This window comes from Bactrocera tryoni, chromosome 5 (genome assembly GCF_016617805.1).
Source record: "Bactrocera tryoni isolate S06 chromosome 5, CSIRO_BtryS06_freeze2, whole genome shotgun sequence".
Lineage (NCBI taxonomy): Eukaryota > Metazoa > Arthropoda > Insecta > Diptera > Tephritidae > Bactrocera > Bactrocera tryoni.
Window position 1 is genome coordinate 81,857 of NC_052503.1, and position 20,923 is coordinate 102,779.

At 35.8% G+C, this 20,923-nt stretch overlaps 1 protein-coding gene across 1 annotated transcript; it reads right to left on the reverse strand.

Annotated features, from left to right (window-relative positions):
• Nucleotides 1–3,136: 3,136 nt before the first annotated feature.
• On the reverse strand, nt 3,137–19,098 carry LOC120776817. Its single transcript, XM_040107834.1, has 6 exons — nt 18,563–19,098; nt 14,583–15,158; nt 9,512–11,755; nt 9,178–9,371; nt 8,676–9,090; nt 3,137–4,420 (listed from the first exon to the last, which is right to left on the reverse strand). Exons 2-6 carry the CDS (start codon nt 14,947–14,949, stop codon nt 4,110–4,112), a joined length of 3,531 nt encoding a protein of 1,176 aa, XP_039963768.1. The 5' UTR covers nt 14,950–15,158; nt 18,563–19,098; the 3' UTR covers nt 3,137–4,109.
• Nucleotides 19,099–20,923: the final 1,825 nt, after the last annotated feature.

Here is a 20,923-nt window from a genome sequence, read left to right on the forward strand (position 1 = left end):
AATTCATAACAAATCAAACGCAACATCTAACATAAAATGATAAAAAGTTCAATAATAGTTTTAGATGACTGCAGAACAATGTAAGATTTAAAGGGGAACGAACGATGAAGTTTTCGGTGGTGTTGTCTTAACACTGTGCGGGATTGCCATTATTCACATCATGAGGCACTTAAAATAGGCGTAGGCATGAGGCGTAGAAAATCGAACGCAATATTGCAGCAGTATCGGTCAATTTCTGCTTGAAAACTGTCGAAAATATTGGGTTCAGCGTCTGGACTTCTGCAAGCGTGCCCGTGGTGGCCATGGAAAAGGAATAAAGAATTTCATTGATATCATTGATATTGTTTTATTTAAAAAAAAATTTGTAGCGCTCTTATTGACCCGTTACAACCCAGCGGGATATGGTAGACATTGGTAAGCGAGCAAGGTAAACGATTCAGCATGATTGTATCGCTTACTCTGACCGATGAAAATTAACACGGCGATGTCCTACGAAAAGTAACGGATCACCCCTTTCGCTTACCATAGGGACGAAGAATTCTTCGATGCCATAGTTAACGAAGAATTCTTCGATGCCAAAGTTAAAGGAGAATTCTTCTATGCCAAGGTCAATAGTAGAATAGAAAAAATTGCATATTAATTTTGATTTATTTATGAAAATACATGTATGAATTTCGTTATGAATATATTATGTGTACAAAAACTCACCTTATAGACCACTCACACTTTCTGATAAAAAGAAAAATGCACTAGATTCAATACAATCGCTATAAAGGTTTTATTTTTGTGAAATGCACTTAAAAATTGTTATAACAAAATGTGTTTAACTGAACTGAATTATTACAAATTGAAATAGTTTAAAAACGTTAAATACATATTATGTATAAGTATATAAAATGATCAAAGGTTGAAAACAGCAGGTTTTAAAAAACGTTAAATATAAGTATATACAGGCGGGTAACTAGCGGAAAGAACCGGGATGCTGCGAAAGCGGAGATGTTGGTCGAGCGACGTCGTTACGAAAAAGGTGCGCGAGATCCATTCTCGTTCCCTTTTGTTCTAATTGGTATGCTGGATGGTGTCATCGTTTTTATACTCTCGCAACAATGTTGCTAAGGAGAGTATTATAGTTTTGTTCACATAACGGTTGTTTGTAAGTCCTAAAATTAAAAGAGTCAGATATAGGGTTATATATACCAAAGTGATCAGGGTGACGAGTAGAGTTGAAATCCGGATGTCTGTCTGTCCGTCCGTCCGTCTGTCCGTCCGTCCGTCTGTCCGTCCGTCTGTCCGTCTATCTGTCCGTCCGTCTATCCGTCCGTCCGTCCGTGCAAGCTGTAACTTGAGTAAAAATTGAGATATCATGATGAAACTTGGTACACGTATTCCTTGGCTCCATAAGAAGGTTAAGTTCGAAGATGGGCAAAATCGGCCCACTGCCACACCCACAAAATGGCGGAAACCGAAAACCTATAAAGTGTCATAACTAAGCCATAAATAAAGATATTAAAGTGAAATTTGGCACAAAGGATCGCATTAGGAAGGGGCATATGTGGACGTAATTTTTTGGGAAAAGTGGGCGTAGCCCCGGGCCCCCCCAGGCATTTTCATATACAGTTCAAAAATGGAAGAAATCGGATAATAACCACGCCCACCTCCCATACAAAGGTTATGTTGAAAATCACTAAAAGTGCGTTAACCGACTAACAAAAAACGTCAGAAACACTAAATTTTACGGAAGAAATTGCAGAAGGAAGCTGCACCCAGGCTTTTTTTAAAAATTGAAAATGGGCGTGGCCTCGCCCACTTATGGACCAAAAACTATATCTCAGGAACTACTCCACCGATTTCAATGAAATTCGGTATATAATATTTTCTTAACACCCTGATGACATGTACAAAATATGGGTGAAATCGGTTCACAACCACGCCTTCTTCCAATATAACGCTATTTTGAATTCCATCTGATGCCTTTTCTGTATAATACGAATATATACGTGCATTAGGAACCAATGATGATAGCGGAATAAAACTTTACAACAATACGGTATTTGAAAAATATGTAAATGACGTATAATGAAATCTCGATTATCACTTTATTGTGCGAGAGTATAAAATGTTCGGTGACACCCGAACTTAGCCCTTCCTTACTTGTTTATTCTAAGTTTAAACACAAAAATAAACGAAATTTTTAATTAAAATAGCAGCTCACCTGATCACGACCAACTTTTTGCTTGATGATTTGACGAAATAATGAAAAAATTTACTTATAAATTTTATTCTGTCAATTTGTATTTGTCGTTTTTCATGTACTTACTTGACTTGTAAATGTGAACACAGTAGAATTTAGCCGCATAGCTCACTTTTATGCATTACCTGGTATCGAAAAATTCTACGTAGAATTTTCTTCGAGGCATTCTTCAAAGAAAAATGTAAGCGGGGAACCATTATTCCGCATAGCTTACTTTTATGCACTACCTGGTATCGAAGGATTCTACATAGAATTTTCTTCGAAGCATTCTTCAAAGAAAAATGTAAGCGGTGAACCATAATCCCGCTGAGAATTTCTATATATTGGGAATCCTAGAATAAAACTACAACCAAATATGCAGAACATTATGAAAAAACTTCATTAAGTGAGAGTATATTCCCGAAAGTAAAAATTAATTGTTTGGATCACAACTAGATCAATAATAGGGCTACACTATGTAGAAGTTGAAGAAATTAATCGATGAAATTAATTAAATAATAATAGTATTTTAAATCATTCGATAGATAGATATATCCCGGAATGACATCATACTATATAATCATCGGTTGAGAATTGTTCAATTATTATTATTCAGTGTAATTTCAATCCAACTCAATTATGCAACGGCCCACGTTTGGTAATCAAAAAGATTGCTGGAAATATTATTGTAGCAACCATTTTGACTGGAAATTTTAATGGAGAAATGGTCTTCTTACCTCTTGACGATTTAATATGAATTTGAAAATGTTTATAACTAAAAAACTATTAACATTATTGTTAAAAATTAAGAATGATCTACCCTCTTTTATTATCACAAGTATTATCAATTAACAACTTTGAAAATTAATAACTTCTTACAATATCAATAAAATAAAAAAATCAATGTGTGGTAATATACAAGTATTTTAAGTTTATTTGTGCTCAATAACAAATCGAAGATCGATCGAAGGAAGTAATCCACGGGTTAATCTTATACCGGGAATAACGTTTTCATTTGTATTCATAAATACAATTTTACTGTATTCAATAGTTAATAATTAATGTAAACCACATCCACAGCGAAGCGTGAACGGCGTCCTCTATAACATAATGAATCCGATTTAAAACTTTTATAAAAATTTGGTCATTATTATGGAGCTTTGCTTGTGTTCAAAAAGGTATTATATTTTAATCATTATTGGTCAATTAGTAACATAAGGTAAAAACGTTAAAATTTGAGATTATTTTAACAAAATTTTGTATAAAAAAACTACGGATTTTTCTCTTTATTTTTTTATTAATATTTCATTTCAATTTATTAGAAAGGTTAATATCCTTGGATGTTAAGTTATTCTGTTTAGTATGATATATTTCATTCATGGGATAGAAGGTATTGAAGATACCTCTCCAGCGTATTATCTTTATTATTAGTTATAATATTCTACACAAATCATAATTTTCTAGAGACTAGAAGAAAATCTATTTAAATGATCTTAGCTTATGCATGTGTGCTTATATACAATTAAATGTTTTTGAGATTACGACTATCGTTTATTTGTAAATAGCAATTTAAAATCTTAATATGTACATTGTGTGGGGTTTGTTAAGTTTTTAAGTATACATTTTTACATTGATAAAATTAAACTATATTATATATATACTATGTTCCTATATACATATGTATGTATGTATCAATTCCACTTGTAAATTCCTGTAAATGGATATACTGTAAATAATACTGCTGCTAGCACTTGTTTATATCAGGAGATAATTTGGATTAAGTTTACTGTAAAGTTATTAACATAATATTGTAAGCCACAGACACTCTTGGAATTATTGGAAGATATTATATGTTAAAAGTGGTAGGTTGCAGTCATGGTCATATTTCGCATTCAAACTCGGATATTCGTTGATTGAAATAAACCATGCCATGTTCCAAATCTTCACTAAATCCGCTAACATCCATATAGTCCGATTCTGCGGATTCATCCTCATCCCATTTGTGAAGAGAACGAGATATTTCCTGTCTCGCATATGAAAACGAAGGTCGTAAATGGGAATCCTTATGCCAACATCGAGTCATTAAATTGTAAAATTCTAAACGCGATTCCTTTGGCAGCTCTGGCCTAAGACCATTTGGAACTCGTCGGATAACTTCGCGTCCTGTTAGATTGGCATATGGCGTAGATCCTGAAAAGAATGTACATACATATAAATGTTTTCATCTACATATACATACATATAAATAAAAATGAATCGCCAAACTGTATGTACGCTCATAACTTTCATACGGCTGAACCAAATTTGATAATTTTTTTTTTTAAATGTTCGTTGAGGTTCAAGGATGGTTCGAATAATTGCCGGAAAACCCCTAAAAACAACCCTTTTCTTTTTCCCATACAAACGAATGAATGTTTGTTTGTTAATAACGCAAAGAGAACGGCTGCACCAATCTTGAAATTTTCAGACTTTGTTTGTTGTGGATCGGGGAAGGTTTAGAAATAAAAATACCTTATAGTTTTTATGACGAAAGGTCGGAAAATTGGATAATTCCAAAAGTTTTTTAAATTTTTGTTTGTTTTGTTTTTCAATATTTTGATTTGTAAATTATTTGAATCGTTCAATTTCTGTCGCTTGCTTTTTTATTCCGGCTATTCAAAAGAAAAATTATTGAAAATTATTCAGTGAAAACTTTACGTGTTTTTCACACAAAAGGAACCAATTGCGAAGAGCCCTAATATCGGTCGGCGTTCTTTTTGCCATCAACGTATGGCAGCCCAAGGCAAGGCAAGGCAAGAAGTACTCCCAAGATGCGGTGACATATGTACGTGCGGAATTATGGATCGCGGTCAATCACCAAGCGATCATCACGATGTCACAGCACGACTTTTCAAACAACAGTTACGATGTTTGATGGACTTTATTTTGAAGCAACGTGCTGTTAGATGCTGGATGTACTCTGTTGAGATGCAAAAAAGAGTTGGTTACACCAGATCAAATTGATGCAACCATTTCTGCGGAAATTCCTGATGCAGAGAAAGATCCAGTATTATACGAAGTGATGAAAACCAATATGGTTCATGAACCTTGCGGACACCACATCCCACTTCGGTTTGTATGTCTTACAATAAATGCACGAAACACTATCCACGTGCTTTTCTTTCGGAAAAGCAAACTGGAAATGATGGATATCCTCTGTATCGGCGTCGCTCACCAGACGACAATGGCAGAACATTCAGGATTCAATTTAAACGAGTGAATATCGAAGTTGACGACACATGGATCGTACTATATTCCCCACTATTGTTTAATTTACATTCAAAACTCATATCAATGTTGAGTACTGCAGTTTGGTGAAGCAACATGGCGGTTATTGGTTTTGAACGATACGGTCGATACGTGAACTGTAATAAAGCGCTTTGTAGGATATTTACTTTTGCAATTCATGAACGTTTTCAATCCAGATAAAACAGTACAGCCAGTGGAAACACCGCCAGCAACAAAAATAACATTGACGAGTTTTTTCCACTTGCGAGAACATTGCTCTATTCGGAAATATCTTGATATTATACAAGGAATGCATCGTCAAAGAAATAGTTAGGCAGAAAGCAAGGCCAACCAATAGATGCACATGCAGGTGTGTTATCAACTAATGCATTAGGACGAATTTACACAATCCACCCGAAAAATGACGACTGCTTCTACCTTCGGTTGCTATTGATTAATGTACGCAGTTCAACTTCATTTGAGTCATTGCGTAGTGTGAATGGTACGGTGTGTGCAACTTTTTGAGAAGCAAGCCAGCAATTACAATTGCTTGAAAATGTTAATCACTGGGATCAAACGATGGACGATGCGATAGCTACTTCGAATACAAAGAACACTTTTCGCGATAATCATTTCGACATATCAGCCTTCACATCCGCGTCCATTATGGAATACGAACAAAAACGACATTGCCGAAGACATTTTACATCGTATTCACTAATAATTAGAAATGAGTCAATTCCGGTTGATGCTTCCGGCGGTTTGATATCAATTCCATCTGCCGTTTATCAATTCACGAAAGATGAACTTAGCACGAATGTTCGGACATTGGACAAATTATCGTAACTATGATTCCTTAAGTGCACGCGCAATGTTAGCTGACAAAAATACCGATGTTGATGAATTGAAAGATTCAAAGTCAAATTTGCAGACAGAAAAAGAAAGAGGCCGAAATGCGTGAGTATGAAGAGCTTGATAAGCTGGCCGACAGGGGTAATGCTCGAAAATTCTATGAAAAAATGCGGCGGCTTACAGAAGGTTTCAAGACCGGAGCATACTCTTGTAGAACCCCCCAAGGTGATACTTACTACTTAAATTATGGAGGGAACAATTCTCCAGCCTGCTGAATGGCAGTGAACGTACAACACCAGGAGAAGGCGAACCCGATTCCGCAATCAATGACGATGGAGCAGACGTTCCATTGCCCGACCATGAAGAAGTTCGAATAGCAATTACCCGCCTGAAGAACAACAAAGCGGCGGGGGCCGATGGATTACCGACTGAGCTATTCAAACACGGCGGCGAAGAACTGATAAGGAGCATGCATCAGCTTCTTTGTAAAATATGGTCGGACGAAAGCATGCCCAACGATTGGAATTTAAGTGTGCTATGCCCAATCCATAAAAAGGGAGACCCCACAATCTGCGCCAACTACCGTGGGATAAGCCTCCTCAACATCGCGTATAAGGTTCTATCGAGCGTATTGTGTGAAAGATTAAAGCCCACCGTCAACAAAGTGATTGGACCTTATCAGTGTGGCTTTAGACCTGGCAAATCAACAAACGACCAGATATTCACCATACGCCAAATCTTGGAAAAGACCCGTGAAAAGAGAATCGACACACACCTCTTCGTCGATTTCAAAGCTGCTTTCGACAGCACGAAAAGGAGAAAATAATTCGAGCTGCAGAACTTAATCGAGCAGGTACAATCTTTTATAAGAGTGTACAGCTGCTAGCGTATGCCGATGATATTGATATTATCGGCCCCAACACCCGCGCCGTTAGTTCTGCTTTCTCCAGACTGGACAAGGAAGTAATGCAAATGGGTTTGGCAGTGAACGAGGGCAAGACGAAATATCTCCTGTCATCAAACAAACAGTCGTCGCACTCGCGACTTGGCTCTCACGTCACTGTTGACAGTCATAACTTTGAAGTCGTAGATAATTTCGTCTATCTTGGCACCAGCGTAAACACAACCAACAATGTCAGCCTAGAAATCCAACGCAGGATAACTCTTGCCAACAGGTGTTACTTCGGAGTGAGTAGGCAATTGAGAAGCAAAGTCCTCTCTCGACAAACAAAAACCAAACTCTATAAGTCACTCATAATTCCCGTCCTGCTATATGGTGCAGAGGCCTGGACGATGACAACAACTGATGAGTCAACGTTGCGAGTTTTCGAGAGAAAAGTTCTGCGGAAGAACGGCGAATATCGCTTTCAATGGAACGATGAGCTGTACGAGATATACGACGACATTGACATAGTTCAGCGAATTAAAAGACAGCGGCTACGCTGGCTAGGTCATGTTGTCCGGATGGACAAAAACACTCCAGCTCTGAATGTATTCGACGCAGTACCCGCCGGGGGAAGCAGAGGAAGAGGAAGACCTCCACTCCGTTGGAAGGACCAAGTGGAGAAGGACCTGGCTTCGCTTGGGATATCCAATTGGCGCCACGTAGCGAAAAGAAGAAACGACTGACGCGCTGTTGTTAACTCGGCTATAATCGCGTAAGCGGTGTCTACGCCAATAAAGAAGAAGAATAAAGTCAAATTCTGGAAGACTTGTGCTCATACAAATCGATCGATCGTCTTGACAATGAAGAATTATTCAGTGGAATTTCTAAATTCATTGGAAAGGCTTGGTATGCCACCGCATCATTTCCGTCTGAAAGTAGAATCTGTCGTTATTATGTTTCGCAATTTTCATGCGCCGAAACCATGTAATGGAACCCGACTGATTGTGATGCAGCTATCGAATACAAGGAGGCAGAATGCTTGATTCTACGAATTTCTTAGAGTTCTAACGATTGGCCATTTCAGTTCAAACGTATTCCGTTTCCAGTGAAAATTGAATTTGAGATGACAATCAACAGAACACAAGGATAGTCGCATAGTCTGTGGCATAGTCTGTGGCATAAATTTGGAAACGCCATGTCTTTCACACGGCCAGATATACGAGGCGTACTCACGAGTTGGAAAATCATATTTTCTGTACACAGAAACCAAAAAATGATTTTATAAAGCTGCGTTACATTGAAAAACAAAAATGAAATGATAAATTTAACTTTCTTTTCATTTCAAAACACATAATTTCACGCAGGACAACGGCTGCGGGGTCAGCTAGTTATATATATATACATTATAGTAACTAGTAACCTTTTCTATGAATCTCTTACCCAATGTAGATATTTCCCACAATACTATGCCAAAAGCCCATACATCAGTCTCATGCGTAAAAATATGATATTGTAACGCTTCTGGTGCCATCCATCGTATTGGTAATGCAGGCCTACGACTCATCGAATCATGTCCATGACTGTGATCATGAGTATGGGTTTTTTTTTCAATAGCATCTTTTGTTGGGATTTGGTTTGTATTGAAGTTATTGTTCCAATGGTTTATTATGAAACGGCTGCCGAAATCTAATTTCCTCTTCGTATTGCTACTTATTACTTTGTTAGCAGTCTTTAGGTCAACCTCTTGCTGCTGACATTCATCTTCTAAATCAATTGACATTCCAAAATCACAAATTTTACAAACACCATTATGATCCAGAAGGACGTTGCGTGCCGCAAGATCACGATGTACAATCTTTAATGAAGATTAAAGAATAAATTCAGTATATGTAAGATCATATCTACTGTTAAAATTACAAGTATGTGTTTTTACTTTATTTACCCTCTTTTCAGTAATGTACTCCATTCCACAAGCAATGTCCAATGCAAATCCACCTAGCGTCCGTGGCGACAGAGGTGTAGAACTGCGACCACCAGGCACAGAGGCTGGTAAAATATTAACAGCACTACGCGCAGCGCGCAGTAATGACAACAATCGTCCACGCATTGCATACTCCATAATTAGCATGTGTGGCTCTAAAATAAATATTTAATTAGTAAAAAGTAGTCATTGTATCTTTCATATACCATTACTTCATGTCAATTCGTGGCTCATGGCCGAATATTTACAAATATATTACATAGTATATAAAAGGGAGACTTTTAACGACACTAACCAATTTCTAAGCAGACGCCAAGCAGAGTCACAACGTTTTGATGTGAACCCAGCTTTCGCATAATGTCTGCTTCTTCTTTCAAACTGGATTGAGGACTGAATTTCCGGATCGTTTTAACGGCAACAATACGTGTAGCTCCAAAATGGCCGCTAAAATTATCTGCCTCAGCCTTCCACACTTGACCAAAGTTACCCTCACCTAGTAAACTCTTCAGGCGAATATTGCTACGATCAAATTCTTCACTAGTCACTGAGCATTGTTCATCATATAGCATGTCCGCATTTGTTTTCCGAGAGGTAACTTTGTTAATTGTCTTCGGATGATCGGATCGGTGATGGTCGATTTCATAGTTTTCCTTTTCGCCTTTGTTTTGAAACTTCGAATCAAGTTTCTTTACAGGACTAATAGGCTGTTGGTCACCAATGCATACATCGAAATCTTCCTCAATTTTAACGCTGCGACGAAATATGTATGATCGCACAAGATAAAGGGTAAGTGCACAAAGAGGTATTATTCCGATTCCAGCCAGCACCATGGTGGCAATATTAACGCGCCGCATATCTAAAGATACTTCTCTATCATTGGCGACGAAAGTATACTTAATATCTCCTCTATTTATATTCGTTTGCTCAAGCTGAGTCTGTTTTCTTATTGGGGCTGTTTCTATAACACCTACAAGAGAGGGTTTAATATCTTCATTTAAATTGGGAGAAGATGACTCTGACGGCATAGATGGTGTTTCGGTGATTGGATTCTCATAGGAGTGTCTCGATTTCAAAGTCGGGTGTAATATTGCACCAGGTTTGTCGATGATTTCAATTTCCGTATTTGATCGATCTCGAGAAGACTGATTAAGAAATATAACTATATTTTCATCATTTTTTATTTCTTGAGTGAGACTTGGGCCAAGAGCTCGAAGTTTCTCAATGTCCTCTTTAACAATGGCCCTTGAATTTGTATTATTTGTAGTTGGTTTTACTGTTTCGTGACTACTAAATTTTTGTGTTACTTTCTGGTTCAGAAAATCAGGGTTTCTTATCCCTTCTTCATCAACTGTTCTGGATCGAACAGTAGGTGAAACTGGTGATAGTTTGCCAAATGCAGGAGAGGTGATTTTTATGATTGATTCATTTGGTACAGTTGTATTTCTGACAAATGTTTTCATTGTGGCGTTGGTTGAATGAACGCCAATCGTTGTAGGGTACACAATAATGGGTGAATCAGACATAAAATTTTTAGTGAATTCTGTGGTGGTCTGAATAGGCCCAGAAGTTTCATTACTCTCGTCGGAAACCGTTATTAATAATGGTGTAGAAGAAACAACAGATGGTAGTTTTGTTAATTGTAAAACAACTCTTTGGTCCATATTCTGTTCTTTATTTTCTTTGATGAAAGATGCTATACTTTCGTTGTTAAAAAAAAGTCCACTCTTAGTTTCCACTGAGGTTATTGCACTCGCATGCGTAGGCGAACGTCTAGAATAATTGTATCCTCGATCTCTATATTTATATCTTGATCGGCTACGCTCAACAGCGGTTAAAGTTGATGTAGAGACGCGTGAGGTAGGAGTAGTAGGACCTAATTTATTTGCAGAAATCTCCAATAGCCTGGGAAGTCCATCGCTAACTGAAGTAATTGTCAATGTACCGGACTTAATAGGTGGAAGTTTTTCACCGAAGTACAAGTACGGTTGTATATCATCTTCCTCAATGGAACTGGAAGTTATGGTTACTGATGATAAATCCTTATTTTTAGGCCGCACTTTCACATTTTTCATAACATCTTGTATATGATTTGATGTGTCATTTTGTCCCTTTGCAACAATAAATAGTCCATGGGAAGATTCGTCCGTAAAGAGTATCTCATTGTTGTCTCGATCTGAGGTCAGCGTAGCTGAACCGGTTAGAGATGATTCGTGAATGATGATCGTACCATTCTTTGTACGTGTTAAATTAGAGCACTTTCTCATACAACTAGCAGTCGTACGACGCGTAAAGTTTTTTGTACAGTTTTTTAAACAATCTGATCGTACATCACTTGGAGCTTTAGATGTGGTTTCTAAGGATGAGGATCGTCCGGTGGTACCAAGGCGTGTTCGGACACTTACACGAGGTAATGCATTGCGACGGGCAGCCAGAACCATCATCAGCCTCCGCTCCCTCTCCTGTGAGGATATATTTGATGAAGCGGAAAGTCGTACTGGTCGATGCGTTGTTGGAGTGATACTCGACGTTTCCGAGAGAGCTACCGAATGGAATAAGAGTTAAGAAAAATGTTTATAAAATTAATCAACACATTATCTTATATATAAAAATAATTTGGGTTTTTGTCTGTTCGCTATAGCTGACTAAACCGATGCATGAAATGAAAAATGGCCTGAACCACTTTGAAGAGAATCCAATATCACCGGTGTCACCGAACATTTTATACTCTCGCATCATAACGTGATAATCGAGATTTCATTATCCGTCATTTACATATTTTTCAAATACCGTATTTGTGTAAAGTTTTATTCCGCTATCATCATTGGTTCTTAATGTATATATTATATGTACAGAGAATGCATCAGATGGAATTCAAAATAGCGTTATATTGGAAAAAGGCGTGGTTGTGAACTGATTTCACCCATATTTTGTACATGTCATCAGGGTGCTAAGAAAATATTATATACCGAATTTCATTGAAATCGGTAGAGTAGTTCCTGAGATATGGTTTTTGGTCCATAAGTGGGCGAATCCACGCCCATTTTCAATTAAAAAAAAAGCCTGGGTGCAGCTTTCTTCTGGCATTTCTTCCGTAAAATTTAGTGTTTCTGACGTTTTTTGTTAGTCGGTTAACGCACGTTAAGTGATTTTCAACATAACCTTTGTATGGGAGGTGGTTATTATCCGATTTCTTCCATTTTTGAACTGTATATGGAAATGCCTGAAGGAAACGACTCTATAGAGTTTGGTTGACATAGCTATAGTAGTTTCCGAGATATGTACAAAAAACTTAGTAGGGGGCAGGGCCACACCCACTTTTCCAAAAAAATTACGTCCAAATATGCCCCTCCCTAATGCGATCCTTTGTACCAAATTTCACTTTAATATCTTTATTTATGGCTTAGTAATGACACTTTATAGGTTTTCAGTTTCCGCCATTTTGTGGGCGTGGCAGCTGGCCGATTTTGCCCATCTTCGAACTTAACCTTCTTATGAAATACGTGTACCAAGTTTCATCATGATATCTCAATTTTTACTCAAGTTACAGCTTGCACGGACGGACGGACAGACAGACAGACAGACATCCGGATTTCAACTCTACTCGTCACCCTGATCACTTTGGTATATATAACCCTATATCTGACTCTTTTAGTTTTAGGACCTACAAACAAGCGTTATGTGAACAAAACTATAATACTCTCCTTAGCAACTTTGTTGTGAGAGTATAAAAATAGCGGAATAGCTACAGGGTTAAGAAAAATTTCAATTGTAACGCAATAAAGCTATGAAGCCAGTCCGAAACTCCACGTGTGTGAATCAAGGGGCGCCGATTTTAAACTGTATCAAAATTAAGTGGTGAGAATTTTAGAGTAAAATTTGGTATAAAGGGGGATATACTATAATAGCTGTGTTCGATTCGCCAATCGTTAGAGAATAACGAATCGAAGAACGTAACCATGTGATCAGCCAACTGGACGGCACTTGTGGTTTAACATCTTTATTGACGCATGAGCAATGGTGGAAAATAACTTTGTATTTTCATTTCTTATTTGAGCCATACAAAGCAGTAAAACTTTTCAAATTCGCAAAACAAAGATTAATAGCATTGAAGATAGTCGGTATACCATTTTACAAGGTGTGTCCCAAAGTAAACAGAACTTTTTGAATCTAGGGCCCCCTGCGCCATCTATATGTTGACTAGTGCGTTAGAATCTGCTATCTTTATTGCCCAGTGAGAATTTCATGACATTTCATCGATTGGAAGTGAAGTTATTGCGTTTTAAGTGTCAGTATTTTTGTGTTATCGGTACGAAAATGATCTTCGAACAAAGATTCAACATTAAATTTTGTTTTAAAATTGGTAAAGCTTTTACCGAAATGTTTCAATTGATGAAACAAGTTTATGGCGATGATTGCCTATCCCGTAGCAGAGTGCACGAGTGGTTTCAACGTTTTCAAAGTAGTCGTGAGGACATAAATGACGATCAACAAGTGGGCCAATTAAAATCCGTAATCACCGGAAATTCCATCGAAACTGTGCGTGAATTCATCAAAAATCAGCCTAAATCATCATTGAAATTCATGGAAATGGAATTGAACATCTCCAAATCATCGATTGAACATCTCTAAATCATCGATTTATCGCATTTTGACCGAACATTTGGGCTTACGAAAAGCGTGTGCCTGGATTGTTCCGCACAAATGGACTGACGAGCAAAAATTGCTCAGAATTCAACATTCGAAGGACGATTATTTAACCAAAAATCACATTTTAACCATCAACCACTACATTATTCACCTGATATAGCACCGTGCGACTTCTTCCTTTTCGGAAAAATGCATTTGCCCTTTCATGGGCGTAATGCAGACGTAGAGGCTAATCGAAGACAGCTATTATACTAAATGTAACTCAGAAGAAGACTTTTCGCTAAATATGACTTTATTCTTTAAACAGTAACTTTTTGCTTATTTGGACTATTTGCGTTATATGAGTAGAAGAGATAAATTGGTTATCAAGATATGCCATCAAATTGTTTTGAAAATAACTTTTAAGTTAAATGCAATTTTTTTTATTAAACCAATTCAATCAACTATACATTTATATATACATTTGTTATCTGGAGAATAACATAAAAAAGATGGGTCAATGTAAACTTTTGGTCTCCCCGCTCTCAGATTAAGATGGTTTAAGGATGATATACAGGAAGGAGAAAGTGTGTTGGCCTCTAACCGAGGTGTGAGGACTAATCATACATTTATACATATTTTATTGACTAATCATTGACATGAATATCATTCCATCTGCCCTTGCTTAACTTTTGTATGGCTATCGTTTTGACTTTTTTAAAGAAAATAGTGTCACTAACCTTCAACCATACTTAGCGTATCTCCTGAAGTTTTCTCGGCGATATCCAGTTCAGTAGAATTTTGAAGTGGTACTATTGTCGACGATATCGATACATCTGTCCCGCTTTCCAAGGCAAAATATTTATATTTAACACTGCGGGGCTCCAACCCCTGATTAATTTTTTTACCGCGTTCAGCTTCAGAAACATTAACAAATTCCATTGGCATTGGTTTTTGTTGCTCGCGTTCATATTCACTATTAAATATATCGCTTTTACCTCGCTGAGGGATAACTAAGTTTTTGCCATTGCTACTGCTAAAAACTGTGAATAAAAGTACTACTACTATCAGCTCAATTGCACGTGCGCATTTTTGATTGTACATCATCACAGTTTATCAACGACGTTCATTTACTATACTTCTGCTTTTTGTTCTAGAAATGTTTATTCCTATCTATTTTTAATGTAAAAATAAGATGGTTCGAGCACCAGCAACGTTGAACCTTTCACATTTCGGCGATAATATCGAGTAAGAATGATTATCTTTCAAAATTAATTATTGATGGTGATAGCCGAGAGTTTATCATAAATCGAAATCTGAAAAGAAATTAATAAATTTGAGGAAATAGTATTATTCACTAAAGAACTCGTTAAGCCACATAATTTTGAAGATAGTTTTCAACAATTTTTTTTTTTTGGAACGAAGTTCCTTACGGCAGGCTTGGAGAAGATAGGGATTTTGCTGCGGGACCTAACTGAAAAAAAAGTGATCGTAAAACCATAAGAAAAAACCCGTAAGAAAAAGACTGTAAGATCGCTAGTTATAGCCTACCTTTAGGTTTTGCAAAATAATTAGGTATGAAAATCTGTAACATTATTATTGTGCATGCAAATTAGTTTTGGGTGAGAATTGTGCTTGCACTAAGTACGTTTATGGGGAGTTGAATTGTTGCATATTTTTTGGCGCAGATTGGTTAATGGTTTGTGTTTTTTTGTTATAATGCTCAAAAAAAAAAATCAAGACAACCTACATAAAATTAAGCACAATTTTTTTGGCAAATTGTATCGTTTCTACATTATCCGAAGTAGGGATGGAAGAGCGCGAGCGGAGCGACTCCTCAACTGATTTGCGATAAGTCCTGCATGTGAAAATAATCGCTCACAGGGTACAGGCAACTATTGGCAAGTACTTTTTAGCTACATTCCATAGATACGGATATTCAAATTTCATACTTTCCGACACAGTGAACGGATTAGGATTTTGTTTCCGATTATAGTTACTTGTTGCAGGTCTTATATTAATTCCGTCAATTGTCGAAGTCATCGAGTAAAAGTCGATTTTAATCGATTCAAGACAGGCTTGAATCGATCCTAAAAAGTCGATTCTTTCTATTAAAAGATCGATTTTTGACTAAAGTCAGAGTCGACTTTCCTATCCCTAATCCGAAGGAGCTTCGTTCCTACCTGGTGTCCCACCACACCACATTTCTTTTTTTGATATCACACATTTTGACCAATCCAAACGGTTTAAAGACCAGAGGGACGTAACTTTTGACATTGCTGAGGAGTATTCAAGAAAATATTTTCAAGCAATTTAACAAATTTATAACTCATACACTGCGCGAAATATTCAGCATTTGGTTTGTTAGAATAACGAAAATAATTGTACAAGTATATAGTATATGGGGTTTGTAAGTACTTATATGGTATAAAGCCAACGGGAAGTGTGCAAATCCAATAGTAGTTAAAGAAGAGATAAGGGAGTATTGAACCGTTTTTATCTATTTACATTGTGACAAAAAACACACGGTAATTGTAAATAAATTCCCCGGGTAAACGATATTTCAAAAAAATGTATTTTGCTAAGTTGGTAGGACTGCCGTTAATTACTCTACCAAATATGAGCGCGTTCTGTCAACTAGTTTGTTTACAACAGCTGTTTAAGTCGATATATCTCAGTAGTGCGTTGCGATTTTTACAATAGATAAAAATATCGAACAAAGAATTTTTCTTAAATTTTGTAATTTTTCCGAAAATTTCGTGTGCGGAATCATTGCGAATGTTGGAAAAGTCTTATTAAAAAAGTGATGAATATGGTTCTTGAAAATTGTCAGGCAAGTGTTAGAGAGATGGCAAGATAGCTCGACACTGGTGGATATTTTGGGAATTAAACGTTCTTGCTCGGCTCGTTCCGATAAAGCTGAATTGTTTTCAAAAAGAGTACGATTGTGACCAAATTTAAAGCCAAAAACGCAATGAATAACATCAATCACCAACCGTATTCACCAAATTCGGCTCCGTGTGATTTTTTCTTGTTTCCCAAACTGAAATTGTCGCTCCGTGAAACGCGCTTTCAGTCGATCGATGAAATAAAGCAAAATTTGCAGTAAGAGCTGAGGCCATCCCAAAAATTGCTTATGAAAGTGTTTCAAAAGTTTTGGTCCGAATTGAATAATTTTTGGTGGCATACTTCAAAGGCAGTATTCGTGCAATGTTTTATTCCGATACATACATACATGGTGCTTAATTTGTGTACTGGAAATTGAAAACAAGATTGAATTTAAAATTGTGTTATATGAGAAGTAGGTGTGGTGGTAGTCCAATTTCGCATTCTGATATTTGATTGTAAGAAAAATGCTACCTACCGAATTTGGTTAAAATCGGTGGAGCAGATCCCGAGATATGGGTTTTCTCTTAAATGTTAGTTATGTATATAAGTACCTTCCTTTAGTGCTTGGTTATGGTGTTCATTTAATAGCGTTTTATGGAGTGGCTGTGGTCCGATTAAACCCATCCACGTACTTGTCCTTCCTTTTTATGCCAAGGAACACGTGTACCAACATCCTATAAGATATATCAAGCCCAGCTTGCACAGACGGAGGGACGGACGGACAGACAGTCACCCGGATCTATCTATCTCGATTACTTTTAGGTGATACAAACAACCGCTAGGTGAACAAAACTATTATACTCTGTGGCAACATGTTGCAATACATAGTATAAAAATAGATATCTGCGATTTTTTTACGTTTTTCTGGTGCATGTATGTATGTATATTAGAGCAAATGGCGCAAATTTAGTTTATTCACCATATTGAAAATGTCAAGATTTGATTTATTTACAATGTTTTACAGTCATTTTCCGACTGTGATGTCAGAGGCTACTTCTTGCTAATTCTGGTTTGCTAAAACCGAAAAATAGTAAAAATTTTCTAACGCCTAAAATTTTTTTTGTTGTAGTGTAGGGGTGTAAGGGTTAAAACGCCACCAAAGCAATGACCGAAATAGCTACACATGATGAAAAATTTTTAAATTCAAGTTTGTAATTAGGACACCTTAAATATCCGACGGATCTCTTGGCACATCACTCACAAAATTTTCTTTGAATTTGTTGTGTAGTGTTATTCATTTACATATCACACACATCTGATTTTTATTTTTAGATCCGTGTTTATAACCAATTATTTAAAAAATTGTAGAATGTGAAGTTGAATATAAAAATATAGCTTCTTCACAAATTAATTTATTTTAATACCGAAAAATAAATTACACAACAAGCGAATATAATTAATCATGCATATATAAGTTGAAAGCTTTTAATCGTTGAATTTAATAGTGACCAACAATTATAGTTATTGCTGAAACCAACGTTTTACCCCGTGTTGATTGGAATGTAGTAAGAGAGCTGCAACCCTAACTTGTTTTTTGTATCTAAAAGCGAACTTATATACTGCAAGAGAGTGGGTTGCATATACTTACATACATATGTATTTATGTACTTAGTTTATATACATAATCATTTCGCACTTTAGTTTTTTTTTCATATGTATATAATATTATTTAATTGACACACACGTGTACAAAGTATTTGAAATATTTGACAAATTTTTAATGCACATATGTACATACATTTATGGGTGTACTAGATATACATATAACATGTTTTTCATATTCACAATTCGATACACACTTTACATTATACATACATACATATGTACATACCATCTGAATGTAGCAGTTAGTTATTTTCAATTCCTTTTGTTTGAGGTTTCGGTGATGTATTTTGTAAGCCCACATATGTATGTAAGTGCATAATAAGCAAAAGCTTAGCTTAATACACATAGTTTGAAACAAAAACTGAAATTCACAGACACTAACACACTTGAACACGTTATCTGTATATGTATATACATACATAGATGTAAATTAATTCATTTAAATGAAACTTGTGCTGGGTCGCACCTGTTGAATAACAAGGCAAAATTAGCGTTGTAATATACAATGCTTGAAATATTACAGCTTTCCAAAAACTTGTTCACTCTTTTGCTAAAACATTTTATTTTTATTTTTAAGTTTTCTTTGCTCTGCTCTAGCCAGCAAAATTGCACTTGCTACTTCCTTTTGCTGAATGTTATCATTACGAGTATATTTTACATTTTATTTTCAAAGTACCAACTGGCAAATCACCATGTTTATTCATAATTTCTCCGCATTATCTGACTTTAACCTGGAGTTGCTTCGCGTTAACTGAACTAAAAGTTAAAGCTTCGTTGGCTGAGAAACGAAAAACCTAGTTATAACAAAATGGCGTCATTAAGAGCTATTTTTTCGATAAAGCTTTTGCTTTTAATATCTAGTTAAATGTATGAATATGCTTTGGCAAGCTATATTCGAATGCTTCATAATCTGCTCTATTACAAAAATGTATAGTACTTTGGTATTTTTGTAATATGGACGTTTAATAACGATTCATGTTCTGGTCTATGTGTATGTTATTTATATTCAAAATTTATAATTTAAAATGTATAAGTTCAAAGTAATTCAATTATTTGAACATGTTTCCTACAACAATAGTAATAATATTTTTGAATTCTTTATTATGCAAGGCTAACATCGATAATACTCATTACTTTTTGAATTTTGGAGTTTGAATTGATAAAATATGTATCTTTGAATAAAATACATACATATACATAATTTTTTATTTATATTGTTGCTTTTCACTATTTTATTATTATTCTTTGCTCAATAAACATATCTATGTTTGCCTATAATCCTCTTTTGCAATTCAAAAAATTATTTGTAAATATAAATGCGGTTATTTAATAAAACTTGCAGACAAAAATCTTAATACGCATGCGTATCGATTACTCATACTAACCGGTGCAATTAGATTGTTGTGTCTATTTGCAAAAAAACATAGATTTTGATAGATAGATGAACAAGAGAACATATGTATGTATGTACATCACATTCTCTGCATGAACTTTCTCTATATTTCTCTGTTCTCTGCTGCTTCGGACTGGGCGGCCATCTAGCGACAAACGCTGCATCTCGAAAAAAATGTATGTGGAAAATAAAAAAATAAGAAATATACTTTTTTCTAGAAATATATTTCTTGAAAAAAAAAAGATTTCATATTTTAAAACTTCAGTTATTGTAACATAATTTTTATATACCAATTAAATTAATAAATTTAATATGAGCACTGATATTTTGATTTATCCTTGGATAAGTTTATTACGGGCATCTCGACAGGATAAAATCTATGTCTTACTAACTGTATTGCGTGCCTATTGCCTGTGGAGACTCCACATTGCTTATAGCTTACAATATATGGCAAACTAATTGGTATGCCATATATCGTAAGCTATAAGCTGTCACTTCAGCAGTTTGACAGCGCAGTTTTCATTTCTATGAAAATTTCGAAGAGGCAACATATGTATCCCATTTGCACATATGCCGACGCCAATTTCATTTCGTAATATGAAAATTAGAAGAGGGAGTATGAAGACGGTTGTGTTATATTATAAAAATAAAGTATATTTTCAAAATAATTTTTTCAAAAAATTAATATTTAGTTTAATGTTGTTAATTTACAGAAAAATTATGCAATTTGGGTTGGGAATCCGTAGTTCCGGATATTGCGAAATTATTCTAGATTAATACTCTTTTTTTATTGGTTTCAGATAACTAGGAGGGTTGAAATCATGGGTATGGTCATGTGGAAATTTTTAGAGACCCCCACTTCGTCAGCTCATAATTTTTGAAATTTTTTCCTTTTTTTCTGTACCCTTCTAAAATTAACAAATAACTAATAAAAAAATGGATAGTAAAAATATTAATTGCCTTTTTTTTTACGACACTTTAAAAATTACCTGAAATTCATGCTTCTAGACCAGAAGTGCTGAACACATAGATCGCGACAGACGTTCTAATGGACACAGTTATTTAGACAGCTCCACGACTACACGACTGCAGGCCAACAGTTGTTGCTCTCGCTTACTTCAAAATATTCTTATATTTTCCAATGACAGTAGAGTTGACAGTAGAGAGGAGTTATGCCACTAATATGTAAAATGT